We start from the raw sequence: 21,009 nt of genomic DNA, 5'->3' as shown, positions 1-21,009 counted from the left end.
ATTTGATGCAGTTTACATACAAGATGTATTCAAGTCCCTACTGTTGCATGTAATTCCTTAGAACAGAAAAAAACAATCCACATCTTCCTTTTAAGTCTCCCTAGTTCATTAGCTAGTGAAGGGAACAGCAGCTCAGCTACAAATAAGTAAGAGCATATAAGTATATTAGTCCCCCCAAACCAACAACAAAACCCCATGACTTCACTGAGCTTATTTCATGTTTTCTTCTTCAGGCAAGAAGGAAGAAGCTCTCACTGTACCTGAGTGGAGGGAAAAGACTCACAGCTCTGTCATCAGCTTGCCTAAAAAAGCAGCACGCATCTGTCTGGCACCTCCTGGCAGCTGACAGGTATTCAGCTTCAGCCAGCCCAGCTGCTGTGGATTTGCAGGCATTTAAAGATTCACAGGTGCAGCCACCAGCAGTCAGCTGACGAAGAGCTTGTGCAAATACTCCTTTCGCAAGCAGGTCTTTAGATCAAGTGCAGTGCTATAAACCCACAACCAAGGTTTCTCCTGAAGCCTAAGCACTGAAAAATGGACTCAGACATAAATGAGCGTGTTCTCATCTGCAGCAGCAGTTGCACTGAAGCTACTGTCTCTCATGCAACAGCAGAGATTAGGAGCTGATCAGTGTATTTCTAGTATGCTCCACAATTTGGCAAACGGTAACCCAAAGCCTACTTTGTCACATTTTCTCTGTTCTTTTATTACTGTTTTATACCATATTGCCTCCCCTCGCTTGCCTAACTGTTGGTATTGTGCCAGCAGCGTGCCCAGGTGGCCAAGAAGGCCAATGGCATCCTGGCCTGTATCAGAAATGGTGTGGCCAGCAGGAGCAGGGAGGTGATCATGCCTCTGTACTCGGCTCTGGTGAGGCCGCAACTCGAGTACTGTGTTCAGTTTTGGGCCCCTCACTACAAGAAGGACATTGAGGTGCTGAAGCGTGTCCAGAGAAGGGCGACGAAGCTGGTGAGGGGTCTGGAACACAAGTCTTATGGGGAGCGGCTGAGGGAGCTGGGGTTGTTCAGTCTGGAGAAAAGGAGGCTGAGGGGAGACCTCATCGCTCTCTACAACTACGTGAAAGGGGGTTGCAGAGAGGTGGGTGTTAGTCTCTTCTCCCAAGTGACGAGTGACAGGACAAGAGGAAATGGCCTCAAGTTGCGCCAGGGGAGGTTCAGGCTGGATATTAGGAAAAAGTTCTTTACTGAGAGAGTAGTGAAACACTGGAATAGACTGCCCAGGGAGGTGGTAGAGTCACCCTCTCTGGAGGTATTGAAGGAGCGTGTGGATGTGGCATTGTGGGATGTGGCTTGATGGGCATGGTGCTGTGTGGTGTGGGTGGGTTGTTTTTGGTGTGGGTTGTGGTGTGGTTTGTGGGTGGTTTTGATTTTTTTTTTTTTTGTGGGTGTGTGGTGGTTTTTTGGGTTTTTTTTGGTTGGGGTTTTTTTTGTGTTTTTTGTTTGTTTGTTTGTTTGTTTTTATGGTTGGACTTGATGATCTTACAGGTCTTTTCCAACCTTAGTGATTCTGTGATTCTGTAAAACATGCCTTCTGTTACTGAAGCACTGATGCTGTTTGCAGGTACCAACAGCAACCTCTGTTTTTTCCTTTATATAATAAACATAGTCACATAGAGGAAATTGTTTTAAAAAATTTAAACTATTCAAGAGTGAACAAGCCCATTGTTTGGAGAGGAGACTTCAGGGCAGCGGTGCACTACTACGACTGTGTTGCAGAGCACCCGTAAAAATCCTGTGGAGCACGAGTGTTCGAGGTTGGTGTGTGCTGGGACAGGGAGAGAGGGGACAGAGCATTCCCATTGTTTAAATGTAAACAATAATAATAATAGGCTTTCATAACTGAGAGAAGGAAGCAATCTAATGTGGAAAACAGCTGTTATTACTCTGTTTATGACTCCTTGTTCCTGAAAAATAGGCTGGGTTACTTTGTAGCACTGAAGGGGGCTAAACTGAGGTGGCCTGAAATTGGGCTAATGCCTCAAAACCCATCTGATAAGATGGGCTTGGCAACACCTTTTCTCCTTTTTATACTGGAAGCATGCCAGAGTGGAAAATACTGGGTGGAGGATCCATAACTCTTGCTACTGTAAGAGCTTTATCCTCAAATCCCCATCAAATTCCAGTTGTTTAGGCAGTAAACTGGTTTCACTGTCAAACAGTGGTTTAGGCACCTTCAGGGAGAAAGCTGATACCTGAGTCCAAGGGCATGTGATCCTCAAAACGATCTCCTAACACCACAAAACCTAAAGGTTCATTAGAAATTTTTCCAACGCAGCTGAAGTTCTCTGCATACAGTCTGATCTGTATTTAAGAGACAATTCAATATAGAAAGAAATTCCAAGAGCAGGGCCAAAACCCCCAGTCCCTCCTTTAGCAAGAAAATAGGCTTTGTTCAGGGCCACAGGGACAGCTCTTATATTCTTAAGCTCCAATATTAAAGGTGTGTGCCATCAAACCTCCTCTAATGCTTTCAGTGAAAATGGCAGCAGAGGTTGGTTTCGTGCTGAACTGCTGGTGCACATCACTCGCACTCGGAGCGTGCTAACCAGATCAGGATGCCTCACAGGACATAAGCAGAGGATCTCCTCACTTAAGGATGCCACTGCAGTTTAGGGTGGCAAATCTGGCATTCCCAGAGGGATAATTTTGGGCACTGCGAAAATTGTACTCACAAAGTGGTAATACCTATGGACCCAAAGGACCAAGCGAGGACTCTGAGGGTCCCACTTTTTGGCTGAGGTACCCAACTTCCATTTACATCATCCTGTGTCTTTGAGCTTCTGGTGGCTCATATGTCGGTTAAGTAGCACTGTAAAGCCAGTCATCTGAGCCAAAGCAGCTCCTCTCTCAAATTGTGAAAAGTATTAGTCCCTTTGTTTGACAACGTAAATCTTAAAAAGTTCCAGTCACACACAGGAAAACACAGCAATCTCCCCTCAGGGTATCTTAAACACACATTTTGTCTTGCTGCTTGAGTTGAAAAATGACTAAATCTATATTTTATTTCTCTGATGCCTTTTCTGCCATAGGAGATTCTGTTGTGTCTACAAACTGTTTCATCTGTGAAGCATTACAAGATTTCGTCACAAGCAATGTAAATACTTCATTTGGACAAAGGAGGTACCTTTTCATGAAATATTAAGTTAGCACTCTGTATCATTATTAAGCGAGCGCATCTGGAGACTGCCATGTCTTATCTGATTCAAGTAAAAAATCACATATTTCTGTAAGTGAAGCACAGCATAAAATGTTTTCATTTTACTGACATCAGAGAATTTTGCTTCTCAACTTTAAAATAACTTCTAATTACACAGGAAAACACTCAAAAGACTCAGTAGCTTGATTTTTTTTTCTTCAGGAATCTATCCCTAAAATAACTCTATAAAGTCACATGACAACATCTGCAAAATTTATTATTACAACTTACCTTACAGACAAAGAACATAATTTTCAATAGTTGGAAGTCAGAAAAAAATCAGAGAAAGTACCAAGGCCAAATGTTATCAACCAAAAGGGGAAAGGTTTACACTGAAGAAGGTAGTAGACACCACCTGTACTCGCACCTGAAGTCCTTAAACAATCTTTGATAGCCACTGTGGTAGACAATACAGACACAGATAGAAAAACAGTATCTGTGGCCCACATGAACAGTCCAGTTAAAATGTCTGAACACACTACTGGAGTTCTAGAGGTTTACATGGTAGAAGCTAGAGTGTGGTTTTGGGCTCCCAAGAAGGACATGTTTTTGAGTTTCTGTTTCAAAAACCCAGCTATGACATGCAGTATTGAAAAGGTAGAGCTCCCCTAATGTAAAAGGACAGAGGCAGTATCTTGAATTCTTCATTTCACATGCTAGCTCTCTTTAAAAACAACTGACCTACTGATCCCTATCCATTTTCTCATATACACCTTCTGAATCCACCAAAGATGGTAGGAATTAGATAAGTGTTTGGCTAAAACAGAGAAAACACTTATGAAAGCTTACGACTTTTGTAAAGAAAAGGAAGGGAAAGAAAAGGAAGAAGAAAAGGAGGGAAATACAGATTACATTTTTCCTTTAAATAAAAGCCTGAAAAGCGAGTAGCTCCTTCCCCAAAAGCCAAAGACACATATAAACAAGTTCTTTGAGTAGCCCTGTGACATATATTCACATCAACTATATGTCACATACTGTGGAAACTTCTGAAGTGATTTCTCAGAGAAGTGTATCAAAAGATGGAATCATTCAGAGAATTACTCACGACTAATGCAACTAAGCAACTATGATTGTCCATCTGAAACTCCTAACGATTTTCAGAATACAGTCCCATCCAGATTAAGATTAATGTAGGTAATTCACAGATCACAAGAGTTATTGTAATCCAGGACAACTCTAAGATAAACTGTCGCCAGAACTGTACTAGTCACAATTTTTAAAAGTATACTCTTGACTAACCACTCACATCTGAAATTATAGGATCATTATTTCCCAACTGCCCCATCAACTGCTACATGTTTGTGAAGTGGACAAAATTCCTTACTAAAAGACAACTGCAAGCTACTCCCACTGAGCCATTCAAGGTCCTCCTCTAACTTGGTCCCCAGACTCACTTTTTTGTGGCCTCTACTTTACAAAAGTTTCAAAATTGACTAGAAACTTTGAAATGAGAAATAAATGTAAGTCTGATTAAAATAATTAGATGAGGATAAGACTCACTGCATGCTGATGGCAGTGCAGGTGGAAAAATCTCACATTTCTTCCACCTGGGAATAAGAAGGGATAAGAAGCAGCCCCTACAGAAGATTCCCATAGGGTCCTCCAGTTAGTTCTCTAGCCTCAGTCCAAAAGGAAAGAATGAACCTATTCAACAGCCCGGTCCCTCATCCCAAATTGTGTGCAAGTTGACAAACTCACCGTCAATGACACCAAAGACAGTTGACAGATACTAAAGAAGTGTAAGTAAATGTGAAAACTAAGACTGTCAGCAGCCCTTGTCTATTATTTTCACAAAAAGCAATGACCAACAAGATCAAGGAAGGTTTCATGCCATACTCAAGTCAAAGTGCAAGTAACAGAAGTTGTGTGTGAGGTTGGATTAACCGCTGACTAAAATAGAATCTCTTTTGGGTTTTTTTTAAATCACTGAGCAAGAAATGAAACACATGAAAGTTGTGTTGATCTTCACTTCCTGCTTTGGAAGAAGACATAGTGGCTCTGAAATAAGATTAAAAAAAAAAATAAATACAAGAGCTAGCTTCAATCAGGAAGTGCTGGAAATCTTACAATAAACTTTGATCCTTTTAACTTAGCGTGCTTTACCACAAGGCCATGTACGTTCAACCTTTTCAGGTTAGCTTAACCTTTGAGGTTAATTTGAAGATCGTGGGATTTTGTTAAACACCACAAGCATACACAGTAAAGGAAGTAGTGCAGGCCATCCTATTAAGCATGACTTTAGTACAGCTGAACAGACTGCAACAGCAGATGAGATGGGAAACGTCTTGAAAGAACAATGAAGAAGATAAAGGGAGTAAATAAAGTTACATCCTGGCTCCAGGACTGGTTCTGCCCAGAGAGTAAATACCTTCTTGTTGACAATTCTCCTGGGAAAGCAAAAGCGTGCTATAAGAAGAGCAAGTCATTTTTACTCTAAATTATTGAAGCAAAGTATCTCTGCTTATTCATCAGGGAAACTGTAAGTTCTTTCTTTCACTATTGCATTATTTTTTCCAATGTCCTTTCCTCATAAAGCCATATGATATTCTGCAGCAGCCATGAAAGCAGGAAAAATATAACTTCCTACTAACTCACTGCATACCATGGCATTAATGCCATATATGCTAGTGCCTCTAATTAAATGGGCTTTTAAAATAGCACTAAGGGTCAGGAAGACATTTTTTCCCCATTTCAAGAGTCGCAGGCACAGTCAGGTTTTGTTTTCTGAGGATTCATTTTAGATGTGTCAAAGTAACACAACTATTTTTGACATTTTTTTCTCCATTCATATGTGTAACCCTTAACGTCACACAACAACCCTTAGAAAAGCTCTGTTCCTTGTAAAAAGACTCATAGACAACTTAAATCTTAGCAAACAGGGACAAAGAGAAAATCATAGGCAGAGGCTGGGGAGGTCCTGCTCAAGGAGTTCAGGGTCAGTGGATCTACTGGAACAGGAGCCCAGAGGCAAGGTCTTGTATTGCCCTTAATTCTGTGTGCGTGTGCCTCTCTCTTATTGGAAAGATTCTTAAAAACCCTTGTTTTCTTGGAGGAATCGTCATCCAGGGGAATAAAAGTGGTGGCCTGTACATCAGTATCCCAGAGCCTAGATATTCCTTCATTATTATGCACGCAGCTGGAGAAATAAAATTGTTTCCCCCAAACTGAGTAAGGCACCAAAAGTTTTAAAGTAGTAACTTCTATAACATTGTAATTTAGAATATTATAATTTTATGTTGTTTAAAAAGGAATTCAAATCACTTTTTAACACAAGAAATGGGAAATAATAAGCAATTTCAGGGATCTTGAGAGGGACCACTCTCAGAAATCTGCTGATTGGTCCCCCATTTTAGATATTGCTACTTTCTATCACAGCATGCATCTTAATGTAATTGTAAAATACACACCTCAAATCATGCATTTCCTTTACTTTTACTTTTTAACAAAAAGAATAAAGATTTTAAAATAAAAAATGCCCCTAAATTAAAAATTTCAGAAAAAAGCAGTTAAAAAAGGAGGCTGGGGGTCCCTCAGTTTTATAGGACAAGTCAGTACAGACACCTAAGTGAAGGAAGAAAAACAACATTTGCCAGTGTCGCTGAATTGGTATCTCTGAACAGGAACAACCTCTTTATCAGAAAACTGCCCTATAAAATTGTGTGATGATGCTCTGAAACTAATTTCTGAGGGAAGAAGGAGCTTGTTCTTGATGGACTTACTGCCTCACTCCAAAAGAGATGTGCTCACTTTTCACTGAGTAACTTGGCTGAGCCAAATAAATAATTTAATTTAAGCACATCACAGGTATTATATGGTAACAAATTGGGAGTGGGGATGCTGTTTGAGAGGGAAGTAAGTTCCATAAAAACCTTATATGAAACTTTAGATCCTAAAATATCTAATATTTTACTTCCTTCAGAAAAGGGAATTTAAAATAAGACCTAAACACTACCACCCACCAGTCAAACTCTTCCAGCAACGTGCATTCTGTGAACAGAGTGTATTTTCAAGAATCAATGAGCTAACAAAATTTATAGTAGTAAGACTCCTGAAATGCATGCGTTTCTGGCACATGTAAAACAGGGAGTTCAGAATGCTTCTAAGAACACAGTCCCAAGCCACACACCTTACACACTCCTGATTTAGCAGACTGCACAAGTCTGTTTACATTTACAAGATCTAGGAGTTATTATAAAGTTAAGCCAACTTACCCTGAGCCACAAAATCCAGCCACGAACACCATTCTGAGAAAAAATAATAGCTCTTCATTTCTGCCACAGAAATTCCTCTGTGATTCATCACCAGAGAAGAAAAATGTCCACTTTTCCCTTCCTCTGCTCAGAACAAACTACCCCAAGAAGGTAAGAGCTTTCATATTAATTGAACTTTGTTCCATAAATGCAATAGGTGGCACAAGATGACTTTACAAATATATTTTCCTCCCGTAACGCCATTGTTCTTGTAATTACCTCTTTAATTATAGTGGTCTCCCCTCATGTCCCCACCCTGAATATTTACAGACTGCCGATATACCCAGTGTCTGATACAGTATATCTAGGCTATAGGCTGAAGCCCTAAGCATATTTTCACTCATGTTAGGCTTTAACAAGGCAAAACAAAACTGTTTTTCTCTCAGATATTCACAACACTATCTGGAACTAGTTGTACTGAATTGCTTACTCATAGGTTTAATATTTTGGTGCAGTTTATCACCTCTGCTATGGATTCACACCCAACTCTCTTCTCCAGCTTTCTGCTGGAAAAAGTGTAAGGGCATTTCCAGCAGGACAGGTAATGGAAGTCTCAAGCATGGAAATCCCAAATCTCAAATAAATCCCTTTTCAACACGTTCATCCAGCCAGCAAAGGTGTGAATGCAGCAAACAATAAACACAGCCTTACATGCCTGGACCTATCTAGCGTGGGGACTAACAGTAATAAAGTTGTAGTGGCAGACTTTAACAGTGAGCAGCAATCTCAGTGTTTACACAGGCTTCAGGCAGGCTTTGGCTGTGTAGAAGCCTTCAGGTACTTAAGTATGTCTGCTGTATTAATGTATTCAGTCTGATATATGTTCAGTCTGACACCTCCTGCATCCATGCATTTTGCTATCCTGCCTGTAAGCTAACACGCTCTTCCCATACAAGAATGCCCAATATCCAACAGAAAAACTCATACAACTCCAAGAGAAGATGCACCACATCTCCATCCCCTTGGCTGACATGGAAGATGCAAGAGGGCTCTTCCTCTAGACTCCTCTTCACTATTTGTGGTGGATTACCCAGGTTGTGGGTTAACCAAGCTTTGTCTGACTCTTTCACTACAAAAATATATTAGACAACCACATTACAGCATTGCCTCACTGTACCTTGTCGCAGAACTTCTTTGGATTGGATTGGATTGGATTGGATTGGATTGGATTGGATTGGAAGGACCCTGGGACGTGGATAGGCTCCTCATCCATCCATTCATTACATGCTTAGAGCGTACATGTGAAAGCAAACCGCCTCAGAGCTTCAGTCCATCTTCATCAGAAAACCAACCTGAATCCAGTGTGAAAAGATGCAGACTACAGGATGCCTCCAAAGATACTCCCCGGCCATACTAAGCACAGCACAGACTGAAGACGGATGACTCTGGAGCCTCCACTTGCCAGACTTGTTTTACAGCTCTCGGTTCAAGCTGACCTACTGTTCCCATTTGCGTAGAGAAAGCAAGAAGAGGAAGAATCTCAAAGGATGGTCTGTGAGCAGCACACCAGGAAGCCCATCACAAAGGGCCACAGCAGGTCAGCAGCCTGGAAAATCTCCCCTGCTGATGGGAGACAGGTGTCCCCACAGAAGACTGCTTGAAGCCACGGCTTTCCAGGGCTGAAATCCTCTGCGAACTCTACAACTGCTGTCCCACCTGCCAGCAGTCAGAGATGCAGAAGCACGCAGAATATGTTTGGTCAGGGATGGATGCAGAAACCACGATGCTGTCTCACATGAGCCTGGCCATATCAGCCTGGGCCCTGCCTGCCCAGGCAGGAGGGGCCACATGGCACCTGGTCCCAAACCTCTGTGTTCCGAAGAGCAAGCGTCACCAGAGCCAGGGCTCAACCAGGGTGAGGGCATAAAGGCAACATAGCCTGCCCTGGGTAAAAGACACCCACAGAGAGCAGTGCAATGAGGATTAGGCGAAGGAGGACAGATCCAACTGTCCCTGCGCTATAAGTAAATAAAGTCTGCTTTGTTAAAATGAAAATAAAACAAAGATGGATTTGATGAAGCATGAAGACTCTGGAAGCCAGCCCAGCTTCCCTTATTAAGGTAAATAAGGTAATGCAAAATCAATATATGAACTAGGACATTTATTGTTCATATAAAGATTTCTATACTCTATATTAAAGATTTTAACATGCGGGGAAAGGGTGAAGCGACAGCAAGCAAACCTGCTCTCGGCAATTTCCAGAGGTGATAATGAAGAGAGAACAAAGCTCTGTGAGACCTGGGACAACAGGACAGAGTGGCTTAATCTTGTCACAAGGAGAAAAGAGATGCATACATCATGGGATTCACAGAATCACAAGCACATTTACTTTGGAAATACATGCTTGCCAAAATTGTAATTTTACCCAGTGTAGCCAAAGGACAGAAATGTTCCCAGGCTGCAGTACCTCTCCCTTTCCACAGTCTAAACCCTTGATCCACCTTCTGTGTAACATTTGGTCTGGAAGTGACACTGAATGCTAATTGAGACCTGCCACCAGGAAGGCGGGAAAACTCTTTATCAGTCCAAAAGGCCATCAAAGGGCTTTGACCAAAACAATGGAATAGTTCTTACTGGATATATAAGGTTAACATTAGAAGCATATAATTTCTTTCCTACTGTCAAAATGGGTAACAGGAAGGAAAGGAAACAAATTTTTGCATAATTGAAGACTTCAAACAGAAAAGGCTGCAACACAACCAAAAGGAGTTTGGGAATAATAATAAAGATGGGTGGGAGAGAAGACAGACAGCTTCCTACAGAAACATACAGTTTTCTGACTATACACACCTATATATAGTGAAAGGAACCTGTAAATAAGAGATGATTGTATAGCATTACAAGATTTACATTAAGGATCTAAGTCTGAAGGAAATTAGGCTAAAATAAGGAAAACTATCTGTGTTAGAATGTGTTCAATACATTAAATTTGTGTTTTTCTCCTATGCAGCAAGGCTTTGCCTATACTTGGAATTAGCTCCAATCCATTCATGAATGGCCAGCAGGCATCCGCAACTCAGAAGTACATAAATGTTATAAAACAATTGGTGCAAGTGGTAGCTTCTATGCAACACTTTGAACTTGACTGCAGTGTGATTACTACCAAGTGATGGTCGAATCCTAAAGGAAGGTAAGATTGAAATTTGAGGAGGCCTTGTTTTGCTTTGCTTTGTAAGATTGCACCCCATGTGTTTAAAACACAAATAAATTTTTCCTGACTTTACTGTGATTACTAGCAATTAACATGAAAACTTTTTCCAGTCTGAGCTGAATGGAAGTAATTGTTAAATCTTGGTAATTTATTAGTTAGCACTCCTAAAGGTACCAAACCTTGGCATCGTGAATGCCTAGAACTGGTAAGTCAGGAAAGGCGAACCCTTTACATTTCAGAAGTTACAGAAAAAAGGTTATCAAAAACCTCACAATCTTCATTCCAAAGAAAATAGATGACAAAAGGCTCAGTGAGCACAGTACAAAAGAAGGCGTGAGCAAAAGGAACCACCAGAGAGGAATTTTTCTCTCCCTAATTTTTTTCTAAGAGTTAGTGTCAACATTAAAGAAAGGAATATTGAAAGGCCTTGAAAATTTTATATTTTCATGTAAAGGTAGCTTAGCTTATGTTGATTTAAATTTCGTATGCTCAAATGAATTTAAAAAGAAACAGAAAAAAAAGTCCTCTTTTAAACATTAATAGGTCACTGTGCATATAAAACCAAGAAAGGATTAATTAGTTATTGAAAAATTTGCTTCAGCTTATCTCACCTAGTCAGGGTTAACCTATTTCAGGGAAAAACCCCAACAAAATGTAGCTTTACTAAATACAAAGATTATATAATTATCAGTCACAGTAACATACTGTATGAAACAGATTTTGAGATTGAATAAATGGCGGCAAGCCCTAAATTTAGTACATTACACTTAAAGATCAGAGGCTTCCTGATTTTTTTGAGTACAGTGAAGTTCTTCTAGAGTATCAAAGGGGGGGGTGGTGTAAAGCATTTAAATCTGTGTCTGTAAGATACACCTGGAACTGCAAGAAAAACCAGGATACAATGTTTTTCTCCAGCAAGTACTGGTGACAGAGAGTAATCGCTATCCGTGAGTAGTATCTAGTATGGATAAAGATATATATTTTTTAACTATAACAGGTGCTAGATCCCTACATGAGTATGCTTTGAGAAGAAATACTGGTTCCTGCAAGAATCATCAGAGTTGAGAAAATCAGTAACACCAATACTAGGCTACTTACTGCTCATATTCACCTCACACACTGCTCCAATTTAAATGCAAACATTCTATGTAGATATAAATCACACTATAGGATCACCTATACATTCACCTCACCAGAGCATATTTGGCGTGGGTTATTCCGTGAGTACCGTCTGCCATGCAGGATTTGGATGAATCTTGGTAGGATCCTAAAATGACTTTCATGTCCTTCCCTTAAAAGGCGGCGTTGAGACATGGATGTGTATCCCTGTATCTTCACCAAGTTATTCACCAAAGGAAATAAAAAATCAGCTCTTCAGAATTACACTCTTCTAATGCACTGAAAGATACTCTGATTTTGTTTTTAAATGTCAATGGAACATAAAATTCCTTTGTCAAATTCAAACGCTACCAAAAATGATAAGAAAAGGATACAGATTTAAAGAGCTGGAAAAGGATGTAGTTCAGTTATTTGTATTGTATGTGCTTTTCCTCAGAAACCAATACCTGGTTTTACTACAAAGGGAAAAAAAATCCGTTGTACTTAATGGACTGAAAATGCCAAGACAGTTTCTGCACAAAGCTGTGAGATCCTCTCAGTTCCTAACATGCTGCACCCAGCAGACAGGACATCTTGCCACAGCTTTCCGTCTGCTTTCAGTGTGACTAGTATGAATAAAGGAGGCACAGCTGCTCACCTAAGCAGGTCAGAATAGCAGATGAAATTTTCAAAAAAAAAGTGTGAAATGGTCTGGTTTTCAGTGTTTCATCCAAAATAACTGTAGCCAAACTAACAGCCCTGTGCTCTTTCCAATGAATAAAAGCCCCCACAAAACATCCAGTTTGTTAGTCCACTCCAGCTGCATGCAGTGATCCAAAGCCACTGCTCATCCCAAGTAGCTGGTACTATTGCCTCTGTCTTCGCACCCTTCTCCTTTATGTGAGGGATGTTCAGTCGTTGCAAAGAGACGTCCAAGGTTTCTCCTGAGGAAGGGCAAGTTGAAGGCCTTTCTTATAACTTCACGGTCTTGTTTGTAAATTCATAACTCAGCACTCTGAGGGCAGAAATCTCACGCTGACACTTGCTGCATTTCCTACTTCTGTGTCTGAAGCACCCTGTATTCCTCAGGGGCCAGCAAATTAAAAGAAAATGCCGTTGTCAATAAAATCTTGTCAATTAGAAACACCTCTTCAGTTCATTTCCCTAAGTCAGACTCTCACCATCAATCCATCTCCTCTTCCTCCCTCTGAATTTGCACAGAAGTGAGGACTGATTCCTCAAAGGCAAAGCCCGATTCCAGAATATGCAAGCAGAGAGGTCTCACAAGAAAAACCTGAATCTTCCTGGGAGTTAACAAACAACTAATAGGAAGGAAGGGAGGGGAAATGAATCCCAGGCTTTCTTAAAACATATCAGGAAACCCTACACTGTCTGTTCCCCCTGTCTCTTTCAATGCGGGAGAGAGGAAATTGATAATGCTGCTTTACTTGGCAGTCAACATTTTCCTCTCAATTCTGTTTAACTATGTCCTGTATGGTCACAGATCCACCACAACCCCAATATATACCACTGCGCACATCAGACTGAAGAAGTAAGTGTTTTGAAATATGGTGTACCAACTATCATTACTCTGAAAGCAAATTAAAACAGGTAACCTTTAGTTAAGCCACACTGAAGTAAATATTAACTAACTTATTACAAAATACTAGCTTGAATATACCTTGCTAACAGAGGAGAATCATTACAGTTTTAGCTGCAAAATGTTTGACTTTCAACATGAAATCAGAGGCAAATGTGACAATCTTGAAATGTAATGATCAAGAAAGGTATTGAAATAAATACAAACTGATGAATTTCATGAAAATATCACTTGTTTTCCAAATTCATTATACTAAGCAGATGGACCACTGCATACTGCAGCCATGCTACTCATCCTGGATCAAAGGCCTACCAAGCTTAATGAAGGAAGGAAGGAAGGGAACAGCTTAGTGGTGGAAAACCACCATGCCACACAGTGCCACAGGGTTCAAACAAAAGAGGAACTGAAATAAGGCACAGCATCCACGTTAGACAAAATTCCACATTTTCTTGTGCTGCTCATCACTGAGGGGCACAAAGCAGTGGTTCTGGTCAGATACAGGGGAACAATAGCATCCACAGAGACAACACTGCAACCTGCTCCTTGCTGCTGAGTTTCCAAGTGGAGGCACCGAATGTGACCAGGAGACGCCTGCAGCAGATTGCCAACCATCAGGGCTTTCCTCCTGCCTGGCAGGCTACTACTTCTTCGGGGCTTTTGGAGCACAACGGCCTCATTACCGAAGGCCCTGATCTGACAATCAAGCGGGATGCCAATGAAACTACACATCTTCTTCCAGCAGCTGAGCCACTAGCTAGAAAAGTGACTCTTTGTCCCAGCGGTGTTTTGAGTGTGCGGTGACACTAGTAGCACACGGTGGAAACCTCACCAACAATTTGTGCAGAGGAGTATTACAGTGAAGCAAAAGGACGTTCTCCTTGCCTTCTTCATATATCAAATGCACATAGAAGATTGATGACTTGAGTTGTAAAGTTGTTAAGTACATACAATCCTACTGAAAGCTAGCCATTAGCTACATCCCTGTACGCAAAACAAGCTTTTAATCTTCTTTTGAGCACTCAAATTTGTGCCTAGAAGCAAAGAAATTAATCACAACAATGGCTATGGCGGTGCGCAATCAGAAGGAAACAGATGGTGTAATGCAGTGTTTTCCAAACAGCAGCAGCCTCTATCTCCAGGAAAATAATCTGAATATTTTCCCTTGCCGTTGGCATTACTATAACAAAAGCTCCTATTAGAAGGATTTCTTCTCTGCTCTGTACTGCATCAGCAGACTACATAGCAGTCTAAAGACGGTAACATTCTTTGAGTGTTAGTTGGCAAAACCAACTAGACTGCACCTATCTCTTCCTTCACGTCACATAAACAGTAACATTCAATGGGTAACACCTCCACGATTATCTTTAAATGACTACAAACAGCCTGATGCAACCAACAAAACTGTGGCAATGAAACAGGGCTTATATTTTCTCACTCTTCATTTCCAGGTCTGTTGCTGATGGCAGGCGTGGTGTTGCACATCGACAACAGAAGCAGCCACACAGACCTATGTCTGTCTACTCTCCACGATTCTTCTTTTGAGTCTGGGGAATCTCACAATATTTTAGTACAATAACTTCAAGTTTTCTTGGGAATCATTAAACTAAGCTGCCGTCACTTTCATCATTACTGGGTGTTCTTGTCGTTCCTTTCATCTTTTTGTTTGTATAGGAGCTTTATCTTTATGGGACATCTCAAAGGCCCTAGTGTGCTTTTTCCTCCAAACCCTAACAATTATTTACAGGCCCTTCCTTACATTCTCACATTCAATGCAGTGCTGAAATGTTCACATTATAGGACCATGTATCCCTCCTAACTGTACAGCGCAGGAGACTCTGGTAGCAGAATCAACACCGCTGTGTTACCTCTACTCCCCAAAACAAGTTCATCTTCATCTCTGCTGATAGGCCACTGCCACTGGTGTTGCCATTTCTCTTTAATTGTAGATCCTGATTTTCAGGGAAAAGGGTGCATCTCACGTCACCTCTCAGGCCTGGCACTTCGAGATCCCACCATGCACACACCGCACAGGAGGCCACCTGTGAGATCTGTATCTACCACTTCTGTCTTCTCCCCTGGAGTCCCTGCAGGGAGGAGCGTCTACAGAGAAACTTCAGTATCAGAAGTGCCATCACATCCCTCATAAAACCCTACAGGACTGACTGCAAGAGAGACCTCACATGAAGAATATAAGAGACTGTGAAAGTTATATGGGGAATTTCTTCTAACACACATATATGCAGAGCTCAGAAATTACTGTTTCTTGGAACAGTTTCTAAAAAAAAAATATAAGGGTACATACAAGCTAAATCTCATAGTCTTTTCAAAAAGGTGCAAGTGCCACGTATATCTTTCAGCATCAGCACATTCACAGTGGAAATGAAATGAGGGGGAAGAAAAGCGAAATGTTGTTTAGATTTTTCTGTTTAAAGCATGCTTCATCAATGATCTCTGCACATGTTTATTTTGTTGAGAACAGTAGTACAAAGCTAAATTGGACTCATGCTACATTATTGAACAAAATGATCATTTTGCACACATTAAAAATACAACATTCAAGCTACTTCTAATCTGAAATGTAATCTGTTTTATAGAGTTGAACACCCATCTACCATAAGAAGGTAGCACTGATTGTTGTTAAGCTTAGTCCTCACCTTTCTTATAACCATATGTAAATGTTGAATTACGGCGAGTATTATGCTTGTGTTGATTTTTAAAATTAAAAATAAGTTGACAAAAATTAATCCACGCCAGAGACTAATCACTAGGCTAAAGCAATAAAGAGTCAGCTGATTTTAAATGAAAAAGAAAGGGTAGCTGAGACATTAAAGACACAGAACTTGATATTTTTACATCCACAAATTCCACAGGGCTCTTGCAGAGGGAAAATGCTGAGGGAAAACCTGTCTGAAAACCCAAGAAATAAATCATTATTCTGTGAATATTCTAGTATTCTTGAAGTACAAGAAAAGAATGAATCTTCCTTTTTCAATGTGGACGAGATAAATATAAAGTTTAGGTACATCTTTTGCCTGTGTTATTTTTATGCTTGTTAGAATTGGATGAGTGTGCTTATATTTCACTTTCAGGCTACTCTATCAGAACATTGTCTCGAACAGAAAGTTTAGAAAGGGCTCCCATAGTGTAATCAAGATAATCTGTGAACTGAAATTACATTTAATAACATACCATGACATATAAGGAGAAGCTGGAGTGGGGAGAAATCTCAGAAATAGATAGGAATGGAGATATATCCTGGCAAACATAAAAGCTGTTACAAACAAACTCAATATCTCCCAAAAAAATAGACAGTGATAAACAGTCTCAATATTTTTATATTAATTTATTACGTTAGGAGTTAAAAGAATTATTTGGTTTTACAGGAAATCTACACAGAAAACTTGAATTAAGTTACAAGAGCGAATTAGGTTAATTGTCCAAGCTTAATCCTAACTGGATGTATCTGCTCAGAGACAAACCACGGTGGTAATAAGCATCAGATGAATATAAGCAGATCAGGACTGAGATAAATGGACAGCCTGCATTCTATTTATACTTGCACATTATGCTGCTGAACCACAGCTGCCAGTCTTTCTTTAAAGCAATCTCTCAAAAAAACCCCAAACCTAAAATAAATCCTAAAATCAATAGAGAGCATTACATAATTTAGACGTACAATAAGAAACAAAAAAAATGCACAAGATATAAAATTAGGCTTTCAATATTCTGGAAGTGTTAATATTTAAGTGTCAAGATAACAAAACACTTGTAAAGCCTAACATATGTCCCTCTAATTTAAGTTATCTTATACTGCATCTATGAATTTCCTGAGGGTTAGCAATAAACTTGACTCATGTCCAAAAGAACAAGTTCCTCCACCATTAGCAATAGAAAATACTCAGAAAATCAGTGGATCAGACAAATAGCTAGAAGAGAACGGCTCTTTATGACCAGACAAGCAAAGTGCGGTTCAACATCTAACAAGACAGCTCTTCTAGTTTGTCCTTTAATGTAAGTCCTTTAACTTTTGAAGGCAACTAGCAATCAATTCCAAAACTTCAGAGATGTTCTGGGAAAGGTCAAGGAAACTGCACTTACGCTGGTGAAGACCAGGAGGGCAGAACATGGGAAAAACCTGATTAGCACCTGGTGCCAATCCAAAACTGCAGGTAAAGGCTATCATGATATTGGAGCTAATGAAGCAACTGCCATCACCAGATCACTCATTTACCTAAATTTTATTAGGTAAAATGACCTAGCAAATGACAATTACAGGTTGGGATTGAGCATATTTGTCAGAGGTATAAGGACCACCTTTTTGGTCAGAAGTGAAGGCATGTGAAGAACAGAAATCTGTTCAGATTAGGAAGCTCCTGGGAATTATTTTGGTTCTACGCTTGATAGGGGCCCACGCTTTCACCCAACCACACCGGCTCAGCTCTGTGTTCAGTAGCCAGCTGCTGCTGCTATGAGCACAACGCAAGAGAGGGAGATGACCACGGCAGGCAGTGGGCCCACAGAGAGAGGATTTTTGTAGCGGAAGAAGGAGAAAGAAAGTGATGGGACACCTTTGATGTCACCGCATAGCTGTGCCTGCACACCAGAGTCACGGCAAAGTAAAGCTGCTGACGTAAACCAGCTAAAACAATGGCAGAGAAAAGAAGCGGCTTAAAATGGTTTATCAAATATAGCTTTATTGACAATGTCCTGTAAAGATACTTCAGTTTCAGGCATATTGGCCATTCCCAGCCCATACACCTTGGGAACCAGTGGTCATCCCCATCACTGCCAGCTACATCTATAATCAATAATAATAATCAAACGAAGGGGCTGACCGTAAGTTCTTGCCTTTACGCATTAAGTTATGCTAGTGGAAGCTGTGTTCAAAAATCGTCTGCATCTAATATGTGTGTATATATATGTGTATATACATATCTACATAAACACATATGAATATATAAAAATGAATAATAAATGCAGTCAACAACACCGACTGACCTTCCAGCAAACAACTCTGCAGAATCAGCTGGGGAAGAGAAAGCCAAAATTTGATGTTGAAAGAACTTTTGCTGGAATTTAGGAATACTTTAATTATGCTCAAAAGAGAGTTCTAACTCAAACATCATATCTTTTAGCAACTACAGCAGGTACACAGTACTTCCTCATTGGGTTGATTTCTGGCACAAGCAGCTAAACAGGGAAAAGGGGTTTGTATTGAAAAGACATTGAGGTGCTGTAGTGTGTCCAGAGAAGGGCAACGAAGCTGGTGAAGGGTCTGGAGAACAAGTCTTATGAGGAGCGGCTGAGGGAACTGGGGTTGTTCAGTCTGGAGAAGAGGAGGCTCAGGGGAGACCTTATTGCTCTCTACAACTACCTGAAAGGAGGCTGCAGAGAGGTGGGTGCTGGTCTCTTCTCCCAAGTGACAAGTGATAGGACTAGAGGAAATGGCCTCAAGTTGTGCCAGGGGATGTTTAGATTGGATATTAGGAAAAACTTCTTCACTGAAAGGGTTGTCAGACACTGGAACAGGCTGCCCAGGGAGGTGGTTGAGTCACCATCCCTGGAGGTATTTAAAAGACATGTGGATGAGACGCTTAGGGACATGGTTTACTGGTGGACTTGGCAGCGTCAGGTTTATGGTTGGGCTTGATGACCTTAAAGATCTTTTCCAACCTAAATGATTCTATGATTCTATGATTCTATGCATTTACACTCTGGCCAGACACTGCTGCTCTCCCCAGCTGGGTCTGCCACATTTGAGATTAGTGATCAGCTCACTAATGAAACCTGCACTTCTTTCATTTCTCTACAGGAGACAGAGCGACCTCTTGCACCACTTAGGAGCATGTTTCTCAATTGTTCAGAAAGGCTGATTTTGCTGAGGTTCAGGACACTGCAAAATCTATGATTAGATGGGTGATTTTCAGAAGGGCTTTTCCTGAAGACGATACTTCTGACAATTACAAAATGTGGAATATGGTATAGACAGCTGCTGGATCTATGCATCTAGACAGCTCCCAGCAGGGGTGGGCCCTGGCTATAGCTTATGGTGTTCTCAATAATCTAATGTGTACAGTGAGAAATGACTGCTGTGCACCTACATAAATAGATGATGTTGTCATGCCGTGCTGCCACTGGCCAGAAGCACCCTTTGAGCCTTTGGTCTCTGCTACCGTAATTTCCTTCCTCTGAAAAATGTTCTCTGTTGCCATGCACTTTGGACCCAAGGGATCCTGTGCTCAGCTCTCACCTCCTCTCTGTCAGACTTTAATTCTTTTCCGCATGTCACAATTCTCCCTCTGTAGTCTCTACATGAATGGGGTGTTAATAAAGCAAAAGTTTTCAGTTGAGTAGCTGCTTTGAAATTCTTCTGCATGCACTGCTACACCGATTACAGATTTATATGGCAGTAATCCACTCAGCACAAAAGAAACAGTGCTATTAATACTTCACAAAGCTGGTATGCAGCTATAAGTAATACCTTTTAGGGACCTTTCAGAAATACTGCAAAAATCCCTAGGCTGTAAGAACCTAATACAATTTTTCTCAGACTACTGTTAGGATGCAGCACAGTAGGTTTTCTACTGCAACTTTCTGAAATGGCCATAGGGGTACCAGGGTGATACATCATTTAAGTGTTTGGAGAAGAAATGAGATTTTCATAATATTAATGAACACAAAGAATTCATGAACTGCTGATTTCAGTGATCACTCCGGTAGGCCTCCAGCAAAATGGGATCTTCCCCATGTACAGACAAGCACACTTAATTGAACTGGGATGAAGGGAGTTACTGGTGGGACATTGGCCAGTTTACTAGACAGTCAATGTTTTAGTCTGTTCAGAGTTAGTTTGCCTCATTCTGCTTATCAGCTAGTCAGTTCTAATTGATATATTTTAATTACACAGTCATAATTAAAGACATTCAAGCACATAGATCTAAACATACAGTGAGAGAGAGATCAAGGGTCTTTACGCCATCTGGAACTGCAAAGAACTAGGACAAGTCCGCGTTTAAGTTTAAAAATGAAAAGCTCTTTAACAACTAAGAATCAACAGACAATTTCCTTCTAAAAACGTAAAACAAATGCTGTATGATACGCAGTTTCTATGACTGTAATTCTTAGAAAGACTGAGAAACTCATTCCATCTATAGCGTCTTACCAGCAAGCACCAACACTGAATACAGCCACAATCACACAGGCACTCTGTTTGACCTGACTCTGTACTGCTGCCAAAAGGAGGATTCCCGCTCCCAGCAACCTCCCCCTCTTGCTACCCTGCTGTGGGCATTTGCATTTGTGCAGCTGCATGGTAAGTTATACATGGATATGTTCCAGGGAGGACAAGCAGGACAGGAACACACGATGTGGCTCCTGGTTGAAGAAGTCAATAACCCTGGCATGCAACGTGGCATGCGGAAAGCTGCTGAAATTATAAATACCTATTGATTTCCAGGTTGGGCATATTGTTTAATGATTATTTCCTAAATGAGTACTGAAAACTGTGTTTGTCTCTTTTGCATTCTTCAGCAGAGCGCTTCACATGATTTAATAAAATAGTACTACTGATTACTATTTAGGGCTATACAGTTAGAACCCCAATAAAGGCACAATGTGTAAATGTATCATTGGAGTTACAATCTCCAAATAAATTATTACATCAAAATACGTTGAAAGACACTGAAGATTTTGTG

General features: G+C 40.6%; 1 protein-coding gene across 1 annotated transcript in view; it reads right to left on the bottom strand.

Moving 5' to 3' along the window:
* Positions 1-12,214, bottom strand: part of MCF2L (MCF.2 cell line derived transforming sequence like) — a 104,614-nt gene extending 92,400 nt beyond the window's left edge. The window contains exon 1 of the mRNA XM_059826938.1: positions 11,811-12,214. Within this exon, the coding sequence (XP_059682921.1) occupies positions 11,811-11,931 (121 nt within the window). The 5' untranslated portion in view covers positions 11,932-12,214. The remainder of the gene's footprint in view (positions 1-11,810) is intronic.
* Positions 12,215-21,009: the final 8,795 nt, after the last annotated feature.

The sequence above is a fragment of the Gavia stellata genome, chromosome 1 (genome assembly GCF_030936135.1).
Source record: "Gavia stellata isolate bGavSte3 chromosome 1, bGavSte3.hap2, whole genome shotgun sequence".
In the NCBI taxonomy this organism is placed as follows: domain Eukaryota; kingdom Metazoa; phylum Chordata; class Aves; order Gaviiformes; family Gaviidae; genus Gavia; species Gavia stellata.
Note: the sequence above shows the minus strand (reverse complement) of the source record. Positions and strands in the feature narration are given on the sequence as shown.